The sequence below is a fragment of the Moschus berezovskii genome, chromosome 11 (assembly GCF_049115385.1).
Source record: "Moschus berezovskii isolate FMDL1 chromosome 11, NW_MosBer_1.0, whole genome shotgun sequence".
NCBI lineage: Eukaryota > Metazoa > Chordata > Mammalia > Artiodactyla > Moschidae > Moschus > Moschus berezovskii.
The window spans coordinates 107,608,976-107,627,759 of record NC_142470.1 but is presented as its reverse complement, the minus strand read 5'-3'; the positions used below and the strand labels follow the sequence as shown (position 1 = coordinate 107,627,759).

The 18,784-nt window shown below is 50.7% G+C and overlaps 2 protein-coding genes across 3 annotated transcripts in view; both read right to left on the bottom strand.

The window, feature by feature from the left end:
* The window catches only part of BCL2L11 (BCL2 like 11), a 48,713-nt gene extending 38,407 nt beyond the window's left edge, over positions 1 to 10,306 (bottom strand). Inside the window, exons 1-3 of the mRNA XM_088841797.1 lie at positions 9,919 to 10,306; positions 9,217 to 9,401; positions 6,914 to 7,305 (exon numbers count right to left, since the gene is read on the bottom strand). Coding sequence (XP_088697923.1) covers positions 6,914 to 7,305; positions 9,217 to 9,401; positions 9,919 to 9,954 — 613 coding nt within the window. The 5' untranslated portion in view covers positions 9,955 to 10,306. The remainder of the gene's footprint in view (positions 1 to 6,913; positions 7,306 to 9,216; positions 9,402 to 9,918) is intronic.
* Positions 10,307 to 13,138: 2,832 nt separating this feature from the next.
* The window catches only part of ACOXL (acyl-CoA oxidase like), a 354,770-nt gene continuing 349,124 nt past the window's right edge, over positions 13,139 to 18,784 (bottom strand). For both annotated transcript variants that reach the window (XM_088841686.1, XM_088841687.1), the window contains one exon: positions 13,139 to 13,339. In XM_088841686.1, the coding sequence (XP_088697812.1) occupies positions 13,139 to 13,339 (201 nt within the window). The remainder of the gene's footprint in view (positions 13,340 to 18,784) is intronic.

Below are 18,784 nucleotides of genomic sequence, written 5' to 3'. Positions count from 1 at the left end.
ACTCAGAGTATGTTCTCTGACCATACTGGAACCATACAAGAAAACAACAGAAAGAAGACCATCTTCAAGCACTTGGAAATGAAACAACATGTGTCTAAATAGTATAGGGTCAGAGGGGCAAAGGAAGTAACACAGAAGTCAATGAAAATGAAACAGAATATATCCAAACACGTGGGATACAGCTGAAGCAGGGAAGAAGAGAAATTTATGACACTAAATGCTTGCAAGTAGAAAAGAGGAAAGGGGCCGCTACTCTAAGTTCCTACCCTCAAGAAATTAGAAAAAACAAAACAGACACGAAGTAAACAGCAGAATAACAAAACAACAGAATTGAAGACAGGAAAATCATAGAGAAGAGCAAATGAAACAAAAGGCTGGTTTAAAAAAAACAAAACTGACAAACTCTAGAAGACTGATAAAGATTAAAAAAAAAGAAAATACAAGTATTTGGATGCATGATCTGCTGTGACAGCCCATTCCATTCCTGATATTGGTAACTTATAATTTTCCATAAGCTATGACCAGGATTGAGACTAAAACAATTTGGGAAAATTGCACACTCTGGCAAACTGTTCGGCAGTTTCTTAAAAAAAAACTAAACGACCATCTGACCCAGCGATTGCATTTCTGGACACTGACCCCAGAGAAACGATGAAGACTCACGTTCACGTGAAACCTGCACAGGAGCAGTTCTGCTGTCCTGGCGAACGGCCGTGTCACAGGACGGCAGACAGACAGATGCGAAAAACATCCTGCTTCATTAGCCCCGCAATGAGTTATCACTGTGCACGTCAGGCAGTAACTTCAAAGTGAAGGCCCATGCCCATGGCCTTCAACTGAAAGCTGCCCAAGGACCTACCAGAAGGCAAAGTGTAACTGTCCAATGCGAGCTGGCAAATGCCCCCAAGTTCCAGCTATGCCAGGTCCCTGCCAGAGCCTGCCAACAACCCAAATGTCCTTCAACAGGTCAGTAGGGAAACTGAGGCACATGCAATACACACAGCGTCCTGGGGGGATCTCAGTGGTTTTATGCTGAGTGAAAAGAGCCAAGTTCAAAAAGCCACTACGGTATAACTCCATTTTGATAGCATACTTAAAAGGACAGAATTACAGACATGCCACGCAGATTCCTGGCTGTTGGGGGTCAGGGAGCAGGAGGAAGGTGGCTGTGACTATAAAAATGTGCAAGAGAAACCGAGGGCTGGAATTCCTCTGGATCCTGACCGTCCTGGTGGGCACACAAACCTACACATCTGATAAAATGGCACAGACCATACTCCCACGCACAGAAACAGAGCCCCCGTGAAACTGCTGACATTTAAAGAAGGCAGTGGGATTCTAAAACGTCACGTGCTGGCTACAACGTTGTGGTCAGTTAGTTCCTCAGCCGTGTCTGACTCTCTGCGACCCCGTGGACTGTAGCCCGCCAGACTCCTCTGTCCACGGACTCCCCCAGGCAAGAATACTTAAGAGGGCTGCCATTTCCTGCTCCAGGGATCTTCGCGGCCAAAGGATCGAACCCACGACTCCTGCACTGCATGCAGATTCTCTGCCGTCTGAGCCACCAGGGACGTCACAGTGCTATTTAAACAAGATGCCGCCACCGTGGTAAACTGCGTAAAGGGTACCTAGGACCTCTGTTATTTCTTACAACTACACGTCAATCTATTTTTATCTCAAAATAAAGATTTTGTTTTTTTTTTAGATGTAACTTAAAAATGTCTAGAAAGCTGTAACTTACTAAATTTTTAGGAACCAGTGAAGAAGTTGTTCCCTCTCTCTCATCACTTTCTAACCCCACACAGGACATATTAACACAAACTACCTGTTTTTCTTAGTGTCTAAACGAGAGACCCTGGGGTTTGAAGGCCAGAACCAAGTCTTCAGCAAAGAAGACTCTACCACCATGATTTGTGGGCAGACTCATGGTGCCCAAGGAACCAAATCACTCCACCTTCCACCTTCTCAAAACCTGCGTGTACCACAGAGTTTAAAGAGGTGAAACAAAACGGATATTTACATTTGCCTGGAGAGTAGATCTCACAAGGCTCATCTGATGTTTAAGATGCTTACAAGATTCCAGTGATTACTTTCACTCATCTAAGTCAACAGAAGTAACCAAAGGCTTAAGTTCCATGGAAGTGAGCTGCTCTGAGAGGAAGAACCAGGTCTGCTGCTAAAGCACCAAGCGGGGTCCAGCTCCCTCATCTGCAAGGCCAACCCATCCCAGCCGATTCTGTCAGACAGAATGCTAGCCACAAACCTAATCTGACTTCTTTCTAGTAGTACCACTTTGAGAAGTAAAAAGAAACTGCTAAGATTAATATCAAAAAATACTTAATTTAATGCCCAACAAATATATGAAAAGATGCTCAAAGTGACTAACCATTAGGGAGCTGCGAATCCAAACTACAAGGAGTTATCACCTGACTCCTGTTAAAATGGCTACTGTCAAAAAAGATGATAAATGCTGGTTGAGGATGTAGAGAAAAGGAATACTGATGGTGGGAATGTAAATCAGTGCGGCCACTGTGGAAAACAGCTCAGAGGTTCCTTAAAAACTAAAGATAGATCTACTGTAGGACCCAGCCATCCCACTTTTGGGTGAGTATCTGAAAGAATGGAAAGATCTCAAACAGACGTATGCACATCCATGTTCACAGCAATATTATTCACAACAGCGAAGAGATGAAAGCAAGCCAATGTTCACCAACAAATGCATGGATAAAGAAAATGTCGCTCATACATACAGTGGAATCTGATTCAGCCTCAAAAAGGAAGGAAATCTGCTCCATGGATTACAGTGTGGATGACTCCTCAGGACATTATGCTAAATGAGATACGCCAGTCAGAAAAAGTCAAACACTGCGTAATGAGGCACCTCATCAGTCATCAAAAATCACACAGAAAGTAGAATGGTGGCTGCCAAGAGCTGGGTGGGAGAGAGAAATGGGGAGGTGCTTTAACGGCTACCAAATTTCAGTTGTGCGTGACGAGAAAGCTCTAAGAACTGGCTACACAGCAATGTGAAGATACTCAACGTGACTAAAGAGTGAAGAAACAGTTAAGACGGTAGATTTTGTGTTTATTATAAAAAATATATAATTTAACCCAATATATTCAAAACATCTCAGCATGCAATTCATACAAAAAAGACTGAGACATTTTACTTTCCTTTTTAGATGCTAAACCTCCAAACCCCAGTGAGCGCACCTCTCGGTTCTCACTGGTCCCATTGCAACTGCTCGATGCTCCTGGATGGCTCCCCCGCTGGGCCTGTGCTGGGCTCCACTGTACCTATCACTCCTACAGGACACAGCTGACAGCTGGATCTAAATAACAAAACCTAGTTTTTGACAGGCGTGGGCAGGGTCATCTTCCTGCAAAGACTTTTTTGGGAAATCTTATTTGTCCCTGGTCAGCTCTATGGAAAGGCAAAGCTTGAATGACTCTGAACATCCTCTAAGCACCTCCTCCTCCTCTCCAGGCCTCATCAGGACCTTCAGGATGTCATGTCCCCACTCTGAGAGCTCATAGTTTACAAGAAGGGCCAGTTACCAGCCATAAGCATCACAGGCACAAGAGGCTGAGGGATGGACTTGAAGAACAACTCAGTTAACTCCCACCAGTGGGTCTAATGTGCCAGGAACAAGTATAACATATAAGTCATTTACCAAAAAAAGTACGGGAGCTGATAAGAACCAGCATTCACCTATACTCAACCTTTCTGAGCTCTGATTTGCAACTGCTTTGACTTCATTTTCAAAGCAAGAACTTGTACAGAATTTAGTGCACATCTGAATTAAACACATCCATGGCATAAGCACACTCTCCAGAAAAGGCACTCTGCAAATCAACACCTCTGTTGGTGATACCGATGAGAATACACAGCTCACTAATTTAAGTTAGCATCTGTCAAGTCAATCCTCCCAGGGGGTAAAGAGAATTTGGTAAAAGTGAAAAAAACTGTCTCTCTTACAAATATGTTTTGAACATCTTCAGAAAAATTGAGGACAACGAAGACAACAGAAAGACACTTATAGCTCAAACATCTGTTGTATATCCCAGACAAGACTTTACTTTCTCAGGACAAAATCTCAACATACACACTCTCCACCCCGAGTCACTCAGCAGAAAGCTGTTCTGTGGCCAAAGGAAGCCCTAAGGAAGGACCTCTTTCTAACCTCCCATTTGTGCTGTGCTGGTTGAAACCAGTCATAATGACCTCTTTGTGAAAAATGTACTTTGCGACAAATTATCAAAAGCTTCATTGAACATCTTAATGGGTATGGCTGAGCAAGGAGTACTACTCACGGCCATGCTGAGATAAGACAAGCTGATCAACTCATCGTGTTGAAGTGGTCCCCAGGCACGGAAGTATTTTAAGAACAGCCAGAGAAATAGTTACAGACTATGAAAGATGCAAGTTTTATTCTTTAACACACTCACATCGTAATCGCCTCCCCCCATCAGTAATTCACTCCAATCCCAATAAATCTCACAAGAACTTAATACTGAAAATTTAACTTGGTGCATTAACTTCAGACAAACCCCTCCAAACTTATCATTTAATCCTATGCATTAACCTCTGAGTTATCACACCAATCTATGGGAATGCAGTTAATACTATAAAATTACACCTCAGGATCCATTACTTTATACTTCACAGGTAAAACCATAACTTTGCTTAATAATTAAGATTGTGATCTCGCTAAAGCTTTACATCTGTCATCTCAAGTAACGGTGCTCACCTTATAATTAACTTGCTAAACATCACCAGAAAAAGCACTCATGCCCATCCTTACTTAAACAAAAACACAACCCACTATTACTGGTTGAAGGAGGAATATTCCAGGCAACCAGAAACTATTTCCATGCACTAAGCTACCTGCAGAAACTGATACAAAGGTCTGCAGAGGGAAACTATAATAGCTTCTGAAGAATCCTTCAAAAAAAAAAAAACAAACCATGGGGTTTTTTAAACATCCACAAGCTTCCCTGGTGGTTCAGATGGTAAAGGATCTGCCTACAGTGCAGGAAACCTGGGTTCTATCCTGGGTCGGGAAGATCCCTAGAGAAGGGAAAGGCTCTAACTGCAGTATTCTTGCCTGGAGAACTCCACAGACAAGAGGAGCTGGCAGGGCTACAGTCCATGGGGTCACCAAGAGTCAGACACAACTGAGTGACTCATACTTTTCACATTTTCACTTAAACATGTACACTGTAAAACCCCATTAACTCATTTAGTAACTCACTGTGTACCTATAAATGCTCTTATAGTCAAGAGCATTTTCAAGGGCAGAAAAACATATGCAAACACCAAGACCTTCTAAGGTTGAAATGAACTTGGGAATAGCAATAACTACAATAATAGAACTTCCAGTTCCTTTCCCTAAGGAAAGGGTCCTAATAAAGCAACTCTTGGCATTTAGCAGGATATGAGCAGCCAACACACACAGCTGCTAGTGTTTCTGTCATGTGTCTGTCACTTCCCAGGTGTGCCCAACTTCTGAGGTTCTAATTTTGCAATATGGGGACAGACTTGCATGGCTTATCCCACTGAAGATTATAAAGACAGAGCTCTGTGGTATTTGCAAAACTAAGATTTGTCATTGTGGTCCAGCAGTCACATGTCCACCCTGATGATTTCGTTTTAATTAGCTTTTGACATGGTGTCACCTATGTTTTAAACAGAACCTATGCTGGATTTCTTAACCCTTAATGCTGCCAACTTAACTTATATCTCAACAGAGAAGAGCTAATCGAGATAAATGGTAAGTGAGATTCTGGTGAATCCTAATCAAGGTAAGAACCTTTTCCACTACTGAAAAACAGTGATTTGAACTAACCCATGTACCCGCTGATTAGAGTGCCTAGAACTACATATACTCAAAGTCACATGCTGGAAGCTCAAAGGGTCAAATCAAGCCCACAGATGTTTTTATGTAGCTTGTACTGTGCTTTCAAAGTTCTAAATGAGTTGCATTGTTTAATAATCAGATTACAGACATCAAGCTCTGCATTCTCAGACTATCTGGCCTGGAGGAAAACCTCCAGGGGATCTTCCTCACCCAGGTATCAAACCTGGGTCTCCTGCACTGCAGGCAGATTCTTGACCATCTGAGCCAGCAGGGAAGCCCCTTCACATAGGAAAACCTACCAGCTAGAGAACACACAGCCTCACAGCTACACCTGGGGGCACCCAAATGGACAAGGGCAAATGCTCTTCAAGCTGGCATGCGCTCCTTCCCTCTGTCAGGGCCCTCACCAAAGGGACTGCCAGACTTTTCTGGGCATCACGCTTGCCACTCTTCCTTCAGACTCTAGGACTGCCTTTAACCCCTGAAATAAAATCCCACAAACTAATCCTCTTAGTACTATGCCCAAACCCCTAACCCCTAGCAAACAAAAGAAGTCTAAAGAGGAATCTAAGTAGAAAGCAAACTATTCATGGTTCTATGGTGGGAGGGCAGATATGAACTAGTTCATCTCTATAAAAATATCATTTTTTAAAACGATTGACTTCTCTCATCTCTTTCTCCACAGTTTTGGTTAGGTTATCACGCTATCTGCCATAACTGATTGTGGAGTCCCTTTCAAATGGAATGTCATTAATGAGTCCATCTTACAGGTGAGGACAACACGCTGCCGATGCGACACTTTAGGAAAGCACCATGGAGTATGATGCATGCTCCCCAACAGGTGACACACGGGCATCAACTCACTGCTGCCACGAAACGGAGCAACACGCTTTGGAAAACGCTGGCTGGATGTTTTACTTGACATGTGCTCCATTCCCAACAGAACATGAAACAAATCAGTAAAAGCAGTCTAAACAGGGGGCTGCTCTAAATGCTCCACACAGACACTCAAGCACCCACACATGCACAGTCGCCTCCCCGGTATTGCTTACCCATTGCACTGAGATAATGGTTGAAGGCCTGGCAAGGAGGGCTTGGGGTCTGTGTGGATTTGTCACAACTCATGGGTGCCGGGCTCCTGTCTGTGTCAAAAGAGAAATACCCACTGGAGGATCGAGACAGCAAGGAGGATCTTCTCACGAAGATGAAGAGCGGGGATCTGGTAGCGAAGGGGCCGGGGCTGGCCGGTGGGGCCAGCGGGCCCTGTGGGCTGCCTTGGGGGCAGCGGTCCCCTTCTTCAGGATTACCTTGCCGCTCTGTCTGTAAAGAGGTGGGAGCCCCCGGTCTGAGCTGAGGAGGCCTCTCGGCAGGCTGCAATTGTCCACCTTCTCTGTCACACTCAGAACTTACATCGGAAGGTTGCTTTGCCATTTGGTCTTTTTTTCTGCAAGGAAAATTAAAACTAGGATTATCTTAAGCAAAGTAACAATTACAACGAATACCTAAATGGGCAAACTTTCACCTCTTCATCACAAACTCTTAAAATTAACGCCCAATACTTTAACATTGTTAAAGTCATCACTAACAGAGTAGTTCTCCATAGAATCTTCCAAAATAATAGAAATAACCTTAAAAACAAAGGTATCATTTTTTTGGGAGGTGAGGTTGGGAGAGGGACTAAACTTCCTGCCACCAAACAAAACAGCAACAATGTCAATTACTCCTGGAACCGGTGCTGTAACACACACACACACACGCGTTTTAGAAGAGGCTGCTTGTTTGAGGTCTATTGACAAGTGTTCTTTGCCCAGGGCCCACTAGAATAAGTCTGAAACTCCCCGCGGGCTCTGATTTCCCCGGATCAGATATAACACTGGAGCCCAGGAGCGGGCGCAGATGCAGCGATTGCAGGCGGCTGGCCGCGTTCCCCGCTCCGGCCCCATTGTTCTGCCGAAAGTGCTGAGGACAGCAAGTCTGGGGAAGGTTTGGCAAGGGCCGTCAGTCGTAGTAAGTGCGTCACAATAGAGTTTGTAACTCAGCGCGGCTCGGCTTGGCCCCGGCTCTCCGCCCGCCCGCAGTCCCTCCCGCTCCTGGCCCGCGAGCCCCTCCTCCCGCGGAGAGCGGCGGGCGGGGGCGCGGGCAGCGCGCCACACCGAACCCGACAGAACTTCTCCGAGGTACCCCCGCGCTCTTGGGTGCACACCTCCGAATGGGAGGAAGGTCCCCCAAGCCGGCTCCTGGAGACCCCAGCCAAATCCACAAGTAACTCCGCACGCTGAGCGGCATCAGAGCGCGCAGCTCCCGCACCCCAAAACCCTCCCTTCCTAAGGCAATTAGGCCGAAACTCACGTCCGCCCCTTCCCTTCCGAGTCGCGTCCGAGCCCGGGCCCCGCGGCGCCCAGCCCGCGCCCTTCGCCGACCTGGAATCCCCCGACAGTCCACACGAAGGCGGCGCGGGAAACAAAGCCCGAGACTCGCGCTGTGAGCTCCCCGGGCAGCGCAGAGCCTGCAAATCGCCGCGCGCCCGCCGCCGCCGCGCTCCGCCGGGCAGCCGAGGGCTCCGCGCGCCTCGCCTGTGGCCCGCGCTGCCCCGGCCGCAGCAGCCGGGAACATCCTCCGCCTCCTCCCGCTCCTCCCCTCGCGCACTGCGCCCGCCGCCGCCGGCACCGCCGACCTCCCCGCGCCGCCGGCGCCGGGTGCCCGCGCTCCCAATTGGCCCTCGCGCGGTCGCTCGGAGCAGCAGCCAATCGGGGGCGGCGGCGGGGGCGGCGCCTGCCCAACAGGCCGCCGAAGGCGAGGCGATTGTTGACAAACTCGCCTCCGAACGCGGCTCGGGCCCTGACTGCGGCGGGAGCGGCGGCGGAGGTTTCCGGGGCCTCTGGCCCGGGGCTGCCCAGCCAACCCTGCCCCGCCCCTCCGCCAGTCCTGGCGGCGCGCCCGCCTCTGCAGCTCCCGCCGCTCCCAAGAGCCGGTCACCTGGAGACAAAACAGGACCCGCAGGGCCGGCCCCCAACTCCAGCCCCGGCCGCCGACCCCAGTCCAGGCCCGCTGGGGTGGGCACCCTAAAGGCCACCCTCTCGCCAGCCGCAGCCCCCATCCTCCTCCTCCTTCCTCCCTCTTTCTCCCCACGCGCCACGGGACACGCACCAAATGGCCACCGACGCGCACATCCGCGACCACCGCCGACAAGAAATATATCCACACCCCCATCGCCGGGGTCCAGCGGGCATTCCACTACCTGCGCCAACCCCAAGTAACAGGCCCCCGAGGGCACGGTACAGCCAGCCAGCACTGCGAGTGGGTCGAGCGGCGCTTGGGCACACTCGAATCGCTAAGAGGGTCGGGCCTCACGGACCGGGCCGGTTCTACAGCCAGCGGCTCGTCCACCGCGTGCCCCCGGCGGTCGGAGGAGGCCCTCTTGTCTCTTGCTGTTTGTGGATCTTGCTTCTGGCATCGTCCGCAGAGCGCCCGCAGACGGGGCAGGGCCCCCAGACACGTCCCAGAGAGAGGACGAACGCAGCAGCAGCCCCAGACTTCGGCCTGAATGAGTAAAAAGAAAAGCCGAGTCCCGTCAGTTTAATTACCGTCGCTGTTCCATAAATCCTTCACAACGGGCCCGCGCTCCCAAAAAAAGCCGAGACGCGAGACCTGCTGGTATCTCGCGGCCGCTGCTCCGGGCCCGTCGGGGCTGGCGGGCGGGCGAGACTTTACGGCCGGGCGCTCAGCCTGGTCCGGCGCGGCTGCCCCCAGCTCCCCAGCCAGCGCGGGGCGCACGCGCCGCCTCCCCCAGTCGGCCCGGAGCTTCACCATCCCGGTGCGCCGCATCCCAGCCCGAGCCGTTAAGTGCTAGCAGCCTCGGTGTGGACGACCCTCCCCTGCCTGCGGCACGAACTCGACCCGCACCGGCGACCGCCTCCCACCGGACAACACGCGGGACGAGGACGCGCGCCTCTAACCGCACGTGCGCGGGAAGCGGGCTGGAGGTGGCGCCGTGCTGGCTCCCGCGCCAATCTTCCATCCGTACCCGGCCTGCTCCCCGGGACTCGAAAGTATTTACCTTGCGTTTCTCAGTTCGTGAATTAGGGTCAGACATTGGGGGGATGAGGGCCAGGGGAACGGCACCGAGGCGGTGGCACGGGCGGCGACGGCGAGAGCGAGGCGAACCCAAGCAGACTGAAGCGGTGCTGGCCACAGAGGGCAGGGCGCGCAGGGCGGCTGCGAGAATCCGGGGACCGCGGCGGCGACGGCGGCGAAGTGGGACGGAGCTCGCCTGCAAGATCGAGACCTGGCGGCTGCGCCGAGCGAAGTGAAACCTGCGCGGCTCTGCTGCCCAGCTCAGGCTGGCGGCCCCAGGCCCGGGCCCAATCACCGTGGGCTCCGCCCCCGCTAAGTCCCGCCCGGCGCGCGGGCTGGCAAGCCCCGCCCCGCGGCGCCGCGGCCGCCGCGCGTGCAGGCTCGGACAGGTAAAGGAGGGGGCGTCCCCGCCGACTTCCCCGCTGCGCGAGCCGCCGGCCCTGCCCCTGTCGGGCGTGTTTACCCGAGAGACGTGGGCTACGGACTGCTCTGCGCGCCCCCATCCCCCATCCCAAAGTGCACTCTCTCCTCCCCACACCCCCGACAATTCACTGGTGGCCGAGGCGTGCGAGGGGAACAGAGGGGGCGCTCCGGGCACATTCTGAGCCAGGCCCGGCCTCTGCCGCCCGCGGAAAGCCTCAAGAGGCGCCCCTGAGCCCTTGCTCCGCCTCGGGAGTTTCCCTTCTGAGCCGTCCTGGGACAGGCGCCGAGACTGGGTGGGTCCTCGGGAACGCGCAGGTCCAAGGGTGAGACTGGTGTCTCTTTAGTTCTCCTCCCTTCCAGATGAGGTGGCTCCGCACTGGACCCCCATCTGCCGACTGCTCATCTTCCTCTCTCGACTAATGAGGTACTCTCAGGCGCCCTCTCTAAAACCACCCCCAACTGCATCCAGCTTTTCTCCCGCGCCAAACAAGCTCTGGGAAGAGGTAAAACCTGTAATGGGGAGATGAGAAAAGGACCCAGGGCGATCCCCAGATGCGTTTTTCCGCAGCCCCGCTGCGAGGCTGGGAGTGAACGCTGAGCAGGTGAAATAGGGAAATGAAAAAAGCTTTAAAAATCTTTTTAAGAAAAAAGGACTAGGAAGAGTCGTGGCCTCCAGATGGGAGATAGGATGGTGCCTCCACTTGGTTGGGTCCTCGAGAATTGTTGGTCTCTCAGAGAACCGTCCAGGAATGGTCCCATGGCGTGTTAAGGTCAGAGAAGGCAGCGCCGAGGGCCTCGGAGGGCTCGTAGAGAACAGCAGGAAGAGCGCAATATACCCCCACCCCTCCCTCCCCTTATCCTTAGAGTCCGAAGCCCCACTCGACTCCTTCCCCGGAAGACCAAAGTCTGTGAACGCCGTGGTTCGCACGCCTACGGCCCTTTCAGTGCGCATCCTGCATCCCTACCTCTGCCCTTCCCTGGGCTCCCCTAGTTTTGAGACGTCCGCAGCCGAAGTAGTGGAGGGCAAATCGATTAGAAAATGGAACATCCCGCCGCGGGAGAGATCAGGCTAGATGGATTACAGACTCAATTTAGGGGCCTCCCTAACCCGAACCCCAGAATAGTGCCTCGGTGCAGAAAAGCAAGTCAGCGAGGAATGATCCCGCCGTCTGGCCACCTTGGTCAGTTTTTATGTTTTAGAAGCAAATGCGGCACATTTAACAGCACAGCCCCAGGTTTGTTTTCTCAGCGCATCCTCCCGGGAGTCCTGAGCGCGGTGAAGGAGGCCGAGCGGCTGGAGGACGCGCGCCGGGCTCCACCCCGGGATTTCGCTGCAGGAGGGGAAGGACGCGCGCGGGTGTCCGCCGCTTGGAACTGCCATCAGTGGTTACAGGTGGCGGCCGCAGGCAAACTCTGCACCTTAACCTCCTATCGCGGCACTAGGGGGAAAAGAGACCAACCTTCTGTGCCCGCGAGGAGCCCCAAACCCGCCGCGCGCCCGAGTGTTCCGCGCTCTCCTTGGGGTTGGACGATGAAGACAGGCACCGGAAAAGAACCACACGGAAGAAACCCTGATGGTTGTTTTTTGCTTCTGTGCAGCTCCGCCGCCCCCGCGCCGTCTGCTCTGGTGACCCTGTGAACCCTTTAAAAAATAAAAAAAGGAGTCGGAGAAAGCAGCCGGCTACCTGCTCTTATTTGGGCCACAAGCAGGCGGTCGGCTCGGAGGTGGCAGTTCGCGCAACCCAAACTGTGCTGAGGAGCTTCGACCAAGCGCCTGGCGTCGGGTGACGGCGTACTCCTCATGCCCTCTCCCGCAGAGCCCCAGCCTAGGGGAGGGCGGGTAGGTGCGAGGTCTTGGCTCCCGTCCTGGATGTTGCCCTTGCGGACAGAAGCAGAGCGGCGTCCCCTTCTGCCTCCCCCGCAAGATGTGGAGTGGGAAAACGGAGGGCATAGGCTGAAAGCAAGAGTGAAGTCGGGCGACATCTATGGCCCTCGCTGGAACCACAGGCGTGTCTCTCCAAGTCCCAAAACCAACTTAACTGCAGTGGATCGCCTCGCTTACCTCCCCGTGCTCTGCAAGCTGCGGGAACCTTCCCGACGCTTAATTTCATTACTGAACTGTATCTCTGTCTGTAATCTTCTCAAGAACACATTACACCTTTAATTTGGTAAAAGTGTTTCCGAGCCTCGTCTCGCGGTCGGTCCGGAAGCTGCCAGCCTGAAGGGACGCGCCCGGGTTCATGCTTTGCCCAGAGCAAGCCTCCAGGTTCACACTCTCCTCTCCCGGCTCGGGTGTTTCCTCGCAGGGTTCCGGGGTGGGAGCGGGGTCGGGGGCTGGGAAAGCGTCACTTGCTGAAGTGAACCTTTGCCTACGGGCGTTTCATTTTTAGACTTTTATTTTTCATCCAGCACCACAGTCTTCCCAAATCACTGGGAACCTGAATCACCACTAGCAGCGGGAGACCTTGGATGGCAACCGGCTCTGGAGCGCGCCCAAAGGAAAACCCACTCGGTGTAGTGCCCCAGGCGGCAGAGGGCATGGCCCGGCGGTTCGGGGTTACTTGGGGCGGATAAAAGGCCGCGTTCCGAATCGGAAACGGGGCTGCCGCCTCCCAACACCCTAGTGGCCTGGCCAGCCTCAGCGGGAACCCCATTCCATGACCGAAATCCCCGAGGGCCGCGGCGCAGCGCATGCCAGCCGGCCTCGGGCCCCAGCTCCAGGCGTCTGAGAAGCATTCTGGCAGCTGCGGGCGAGCCACCACCCTGGCCGCCCCACCCGCTTACAATTTGGCTCCCAGCTTGGGCCGCGGAGACCGCGCTCTTTCCCCAGCCAGGGAATGCTGTGGTGCTGGGTACAAAACCCAGGCGGCCTTCGGGGTGGCAATTCCAGCGATCGGTGCGTGGAGGGAGGCGTGTGAGATGTTAAAGGCAGAGATCACCCTTAGGGCATCATCCTTCACTGCGTCGCACAAATGGAGCAACTGCAAAGACAACACAGGGGAATGGGTCAGATGCCGGCTCACCCCTCAGGGCGCTTTGGTGCCGGCCGCTTTACGCCCACCCGCAAGCACCGGCACACCCAGTGGTCGCAGGCACTCGTTTCCCCTCCGATTTCCTGGGACCCAGGAGGGTAGAGGCTGTTGGTCACCATCACAAGCCTTCTTCATCTTAGAAATTCCTGGCTCCTGACAGTCTGGCAGAAGCAAGCTTATTCCGCGGGGGCGTGGGTGTGGGCTCCAAATTAGCTGGGGGCCGGAGACCAGCACCTTCGGGTTGGCCACACCCCTTTGCAGCCGCTCCACTCCCCTTCCCCCATCTCTGCTCCAGTTCTTTCCCTTTCCCTCTACCCTACCTCTGGAGTGACTGGGGCGCCACCCTCTGGCACACAGAGGCAACTGAAGAGCAAGAGCATCAGAAAAAGGCGAGCCAGTGGAGACTTCCAGCTATTCCACAATGACCAGCACCTCCCACCCCTGGCTGGCAGAGACCACCGTTCCTGAAATATCTGCACAGTGGAGCTGGGGGACCAAGGCCATGCATTGGTACCTTTGTGCACCTCCCACCACCGCTGCTGTGCAGGAAATATACCTGCACAGGAAATACAACACAAAGGAACCCCACTGACACCCTTGTGTCCTGACAAAAGTTGGAAGGCACAGATAAGCTATTCCTGCAGAAGAGAAAGGGAAATGCACGCCAGTGATTTTGAAGGAGCTGCACTCAGTGTATTTTTATTTCATTTCCCATGGTTTAGGTGCCAGGAAAAAAAAAAGCTCTTAAACATAATAGATTGTTTTCCTAAACCTTGACAAGGGCAGGGCAGAAGAGCTACTTTCCTTTCCCACTTACTAGCTACACAATTTACTCCTCCATTTTTCAAGTTTTCAGCCAGCCATAAATTTCTTTCACTCACTAAATTACAGTTAGCCCCCAGGTTTTTATGGTTTATTTTTATGGTTTTTAAAACATCACTTACACCAACCCCACCTTTGCCCTCATGGTGGCGGTCATCACTGAGTTACACTAATGCTGTTAAGACGACAGTTCTTTGCAATGGTTCAAAATGCCACTTCAGGTGTTCAAAGACAATGAGAGTGGGCTCCCCAAGGTGGGGTGGGGAGTAGGTGGAGAAAGAACATGAATTTTAGTAGTCCAACAATCCATCTTCTCTTAAAACTTGCTCTATTACATCAGTATTTTCTAATGAAAACCTTCATTCTTTACACACTGTGGTTAAGCATCATCAAATCAGTACTGAAAAGACTTTGATCACATTCACAAGGTGCACTGTGATGAACTTTCACTGACCAAGATTTCAAAGTTTGTAATTAATACTCTTGACAAATCCCTGACTAATCTGTCAACTCTGTCTACCCACACAGTTCAAAACCATGAGATGGTGTGCAAGTCCCTAAAGCTTCCACACATTGTAGTATCATTACTGGAGACAAACTTTCCTTTCGGTTAGCATTATGAAACTCAACCAATTCTGTAGTATATTCTACAACAGGGAAAATTTGATTATTCAAATGAGTATTGCATGGAAGAGAATATCGGTTTGGTTTGTCTGATGCCGACCACTGAATAAGGATCCAGAGGTAGAAATTCTGAGAGGCAGATTTCTTTTCTTTCTTTCTTTTTTGGATAGGTGTGGATATGTGTACGCTTAGTCATTCCAATTCTTTCCGACCCCATGGACTATAGCCCACCAGGCTCCCCCGTCCCTGGGATTCTCCAGGCAAGAATACTAGAGTGGGTTGCCATTTCCTTCTCCAATATATGAAAGTGAAAAGTGAAAGTGAAGTCGCTCAGTCGTGTCCGACTCTTAGCAACCCCATGGCCTGTAGCCTACCAGGCTCCTCCATCCATGGGATTCTCCAGGCAAGAATACTGGAGTGGGGTGCCATTTCCTCCTCGGGGGGATCTTCCAGACCCAGGGATGGAAACTTTATCTCCTGCATCTCCTGCATTACAGGTGAATTCTTTATCCTAGCACCACCAAGGAAGCCAAGAAGTGGATTTATTTAGAGAGAAATGCACTCCACAGAGTGTGGGCCATCTCAGAAGGCTAGAGGACTGGGAAATAGGGTGTGGTTAGTTTTTATGGACTAGGTGACTTCATAGGCTAATGAGTGGAAGGATTATTCCAACTGTTACAGGGGAAGGGGCTAGGGCTCTCCAGGAATTGGTCCCCGCCCACTTCTGGTCTCTGGTGGTTGGCCTCAGCACTGCCATGGTGCTGGTGGGTTTGTCATGTAGCTTGTTGATGTTTTTCAAAGAACCTGTACTGACGCTTCCCCGATGGCTCAGCAGGTCCTCAATGCAGCAGACACAGGAGATACAGGTTAGATCCCTGGGTTGGGAAGATCCCCTTGAGGAGGAGATGGCAACCCACTCCAGTGTTCTTGTCTGGAGAATCCCAGGGACGGGGGAGCCTGATGGGCTTCCGTCTATGGGGTCACACAGAGTCGGACACGACTGAAGTGACTTAGCAGCAGCAGCAGCAGCAGCAACAGAAACCCAACGACAAGTGTCCAGATGGAAGGATCGAGTGGCATTTCCGTTGGACTCTGACCTCCCTCTGGGAGGGATGGTAATGCTAACGATCATTCTTCCACTTACACAGTGTGTACTGTGGTCCCCAGCTGTGTTGGGCACACTCTGTCCTCTAGAGTAGAGATGCATACTGCAGAGACAGGCTCCAACATTGTGGCGCTACAGTGTGGTTTTAGACACTTTTACAAACACAATTCTCCATATAAATAAGCAGTAGCTAATATAGCATTGGTTAGTACACTTACAGCATTTTCTTGGGCTTCCCTGCTGGCTCAGTGGTAAAGAATCAGCCCAAAATGTGGGACACGTTGGTTCCATCCCTAGTTTGGGAAGATACCCTGGAGAAGGATATGGCAACCCACTCCAGTATTCTTGCCTGGGAAATCCCATGAACATAGGAGGCTGGCAGGCTATAGTCCATGGGGTCACAAAAGAGTCAGACACAATTTAGCAACTAAACAACAGTAATAACAGCATTTTCTTATTACTAGGGAGCACTTTAGGACTTAGCAAAGTACTATAAAAGTTTAGCTTTTATACTTCTATACTATAAGTATAAAATGACACATATTGTAACCTCTTTTCCCCCACTCTGTCCTGCCAGTGAGCCAGCAGTGCTTGACAGAGAACCCCGAGTCCATTCATCTCTTTGTAAAGAGTATTCACCAGTTTTTGGAAAAACATCAATGGAGAAGTGCCCTTAAATATAAGAGAATATGAACAACTTATAAATTCTTGCAGACATTTTTTAAAAGGACAGGCCAAAAGCAGGGGAAGTATTGGTCTAAAAATAAGAACATAAAATCCTGGGCTTCCCCAGTGGTCCAGTGTGCAACTAGATCCCATAAGCCACAACTAAGAGTTCTCCTATTGCAACAAAACAAATGTTTTTTAAAAAAGAACAGAAGATGCATTGGAAGTATCAGGTGAGGAGGATTGAAAATATCTACTTTAAAAAAAGAGGAAGCACTCCATAAAGGAGGGACAGTACGTGGATGTGTGAATATGTGTATTGGGGGTGGGGTTTATAACATTGATTTTTGCTTTCCACCCCTACCTGGTTGTAATAGATTAGTTTTTTTTTTTTCTCTCTCTGACTCTCCTTGCATTTTTCCGGGAGAGCAGGATGGCCTCGGATGGGCAGTGACTAAGCTTTATAGTCATCTAAACAAACTTTATTTTCTATGGTGTTGGTGTTAATTATAGAATGGATGCCCCAGGTTCAAGGTGCCCAGTGCACTTACAGTAGCACCCCAGCTATTCCTGAGACTCTCTGAAGCTTTGCCTGCCTCTTTCCATATCCCCGTCTCTGTTCCCAGCACCAGATGACCTCAGACTGTTCTCTGTTTGTGTAAAGTCCCTTATCGCAACTTGAAATGTCCCTTAATTAGCCCATTTCTTGCTTGGGCTCCACGATAGAGCCCTTAAATCTGGGCTGCTGTGTGACTTGCTTTGACCAAAAGAATGTGGAGAAAGTGATGCTGTGTGAGTTTCAGAGCATAGGCTTCAAGAAGTCTTGCAACTTCTACTCTCACTCCCCTGGGACCCTGAGACCCCTTGCTGTGCAGAGGCCCAGCCCAGCTTGTCAGAGGATGAGAGGTCACGTGGGGAAGAGCCAGATTCACAGCTAGACATGTGAGCAAGGCCATCTCAGACCCTTCAGTCCTATTAAACTCAGATTGCAGTTATCCTACCGAAGGCTAGCTCAAGAATTATGCTAGAACCCAGGCTGCCTACCCAGAGAATTGCAAAGAATAAACAACTTTTATTTCACGACACTAAGTTTTAGAGATGTATATTACACAGCAATAGGTAACTGAAACAAAACATTTAATTCAACTTTCCATCCACTGGGGTTATCTTTAGCTTCACTTCTACCTTCTTACTTTAGTTATCTGAAGACAATTTTATAATTATACAAAGTAGTTTACAGGAGTAGAGCTAAAGAGCCTCTTGAAAGTGAAAGAGGATATTGAAAAAATAAAGCTGGCTTAAAACAACATTCAAAAAATGAAGATCATGGCATCCAGCCCCATCACTTCATGGCAAATTGAAGGGGAAAAAGGGGAAACAGTGACAGATTTTATTTTCTTGGGCTCCAGAATCAATGTGGACAGTGACTGCAGCCATGAAACTAAAAGATGCTTTCTCCTTGGAAAGAAAGCTATGACAAATCTAGACACTGTATTAAAAGCAGAGACATCACTTTACTGACAAAGGTCCACATAGTCAAAGCTATGGATTTTCCAGTAGTCATGTACAGATGTAAGAGTTGGACCATAAAGAAGGTGCTTTTGAACTGTGGTGTTGGAGAAGACTCTTGAGAGTCCCAGTCCCTTGGACAGCAAGGAGATCAAACCAGTCAATCCCAAAGGAAATCAACCCTGAATATTCATTGGAAGGACTGAGGTTAAAGCTGAAGCTCCAATACTTTGGCCACCTGATGCGAAGAACTGACTCATTTGAAAAGATCCTGATGCTGGGAAAGATTGAGGGTAGGAGGAGAAGGGATGACAGAGAATGAGATGGTTGGATGGCATCATCAACTCCATGGACATGAATTTGAGCAAACTCCAAGAGATAGTGAAGAACAGGGAAGCCTGATGTACTGCAGTCCTTGAGGTCCCGAAGAGTCAGACATGACTTAGTGACTGAACAACAATAGGTGTAGCTGATAGGCTTAATGGAAAGATAAAACATCAGTCCTGAAAGAATAAAGCTAAATGAGTGTCCAGTGGTACGGTATATGGGAGAGAATTTGAATAGCAGGCTGGAGGTCTCACTGCAGGCCACAACCCAGCCCACTTCCCTAGTGCAATTTAGAAAGCAAATCACCAGAACCTGCCTTAAAACCATCCTCCACTCCTTCA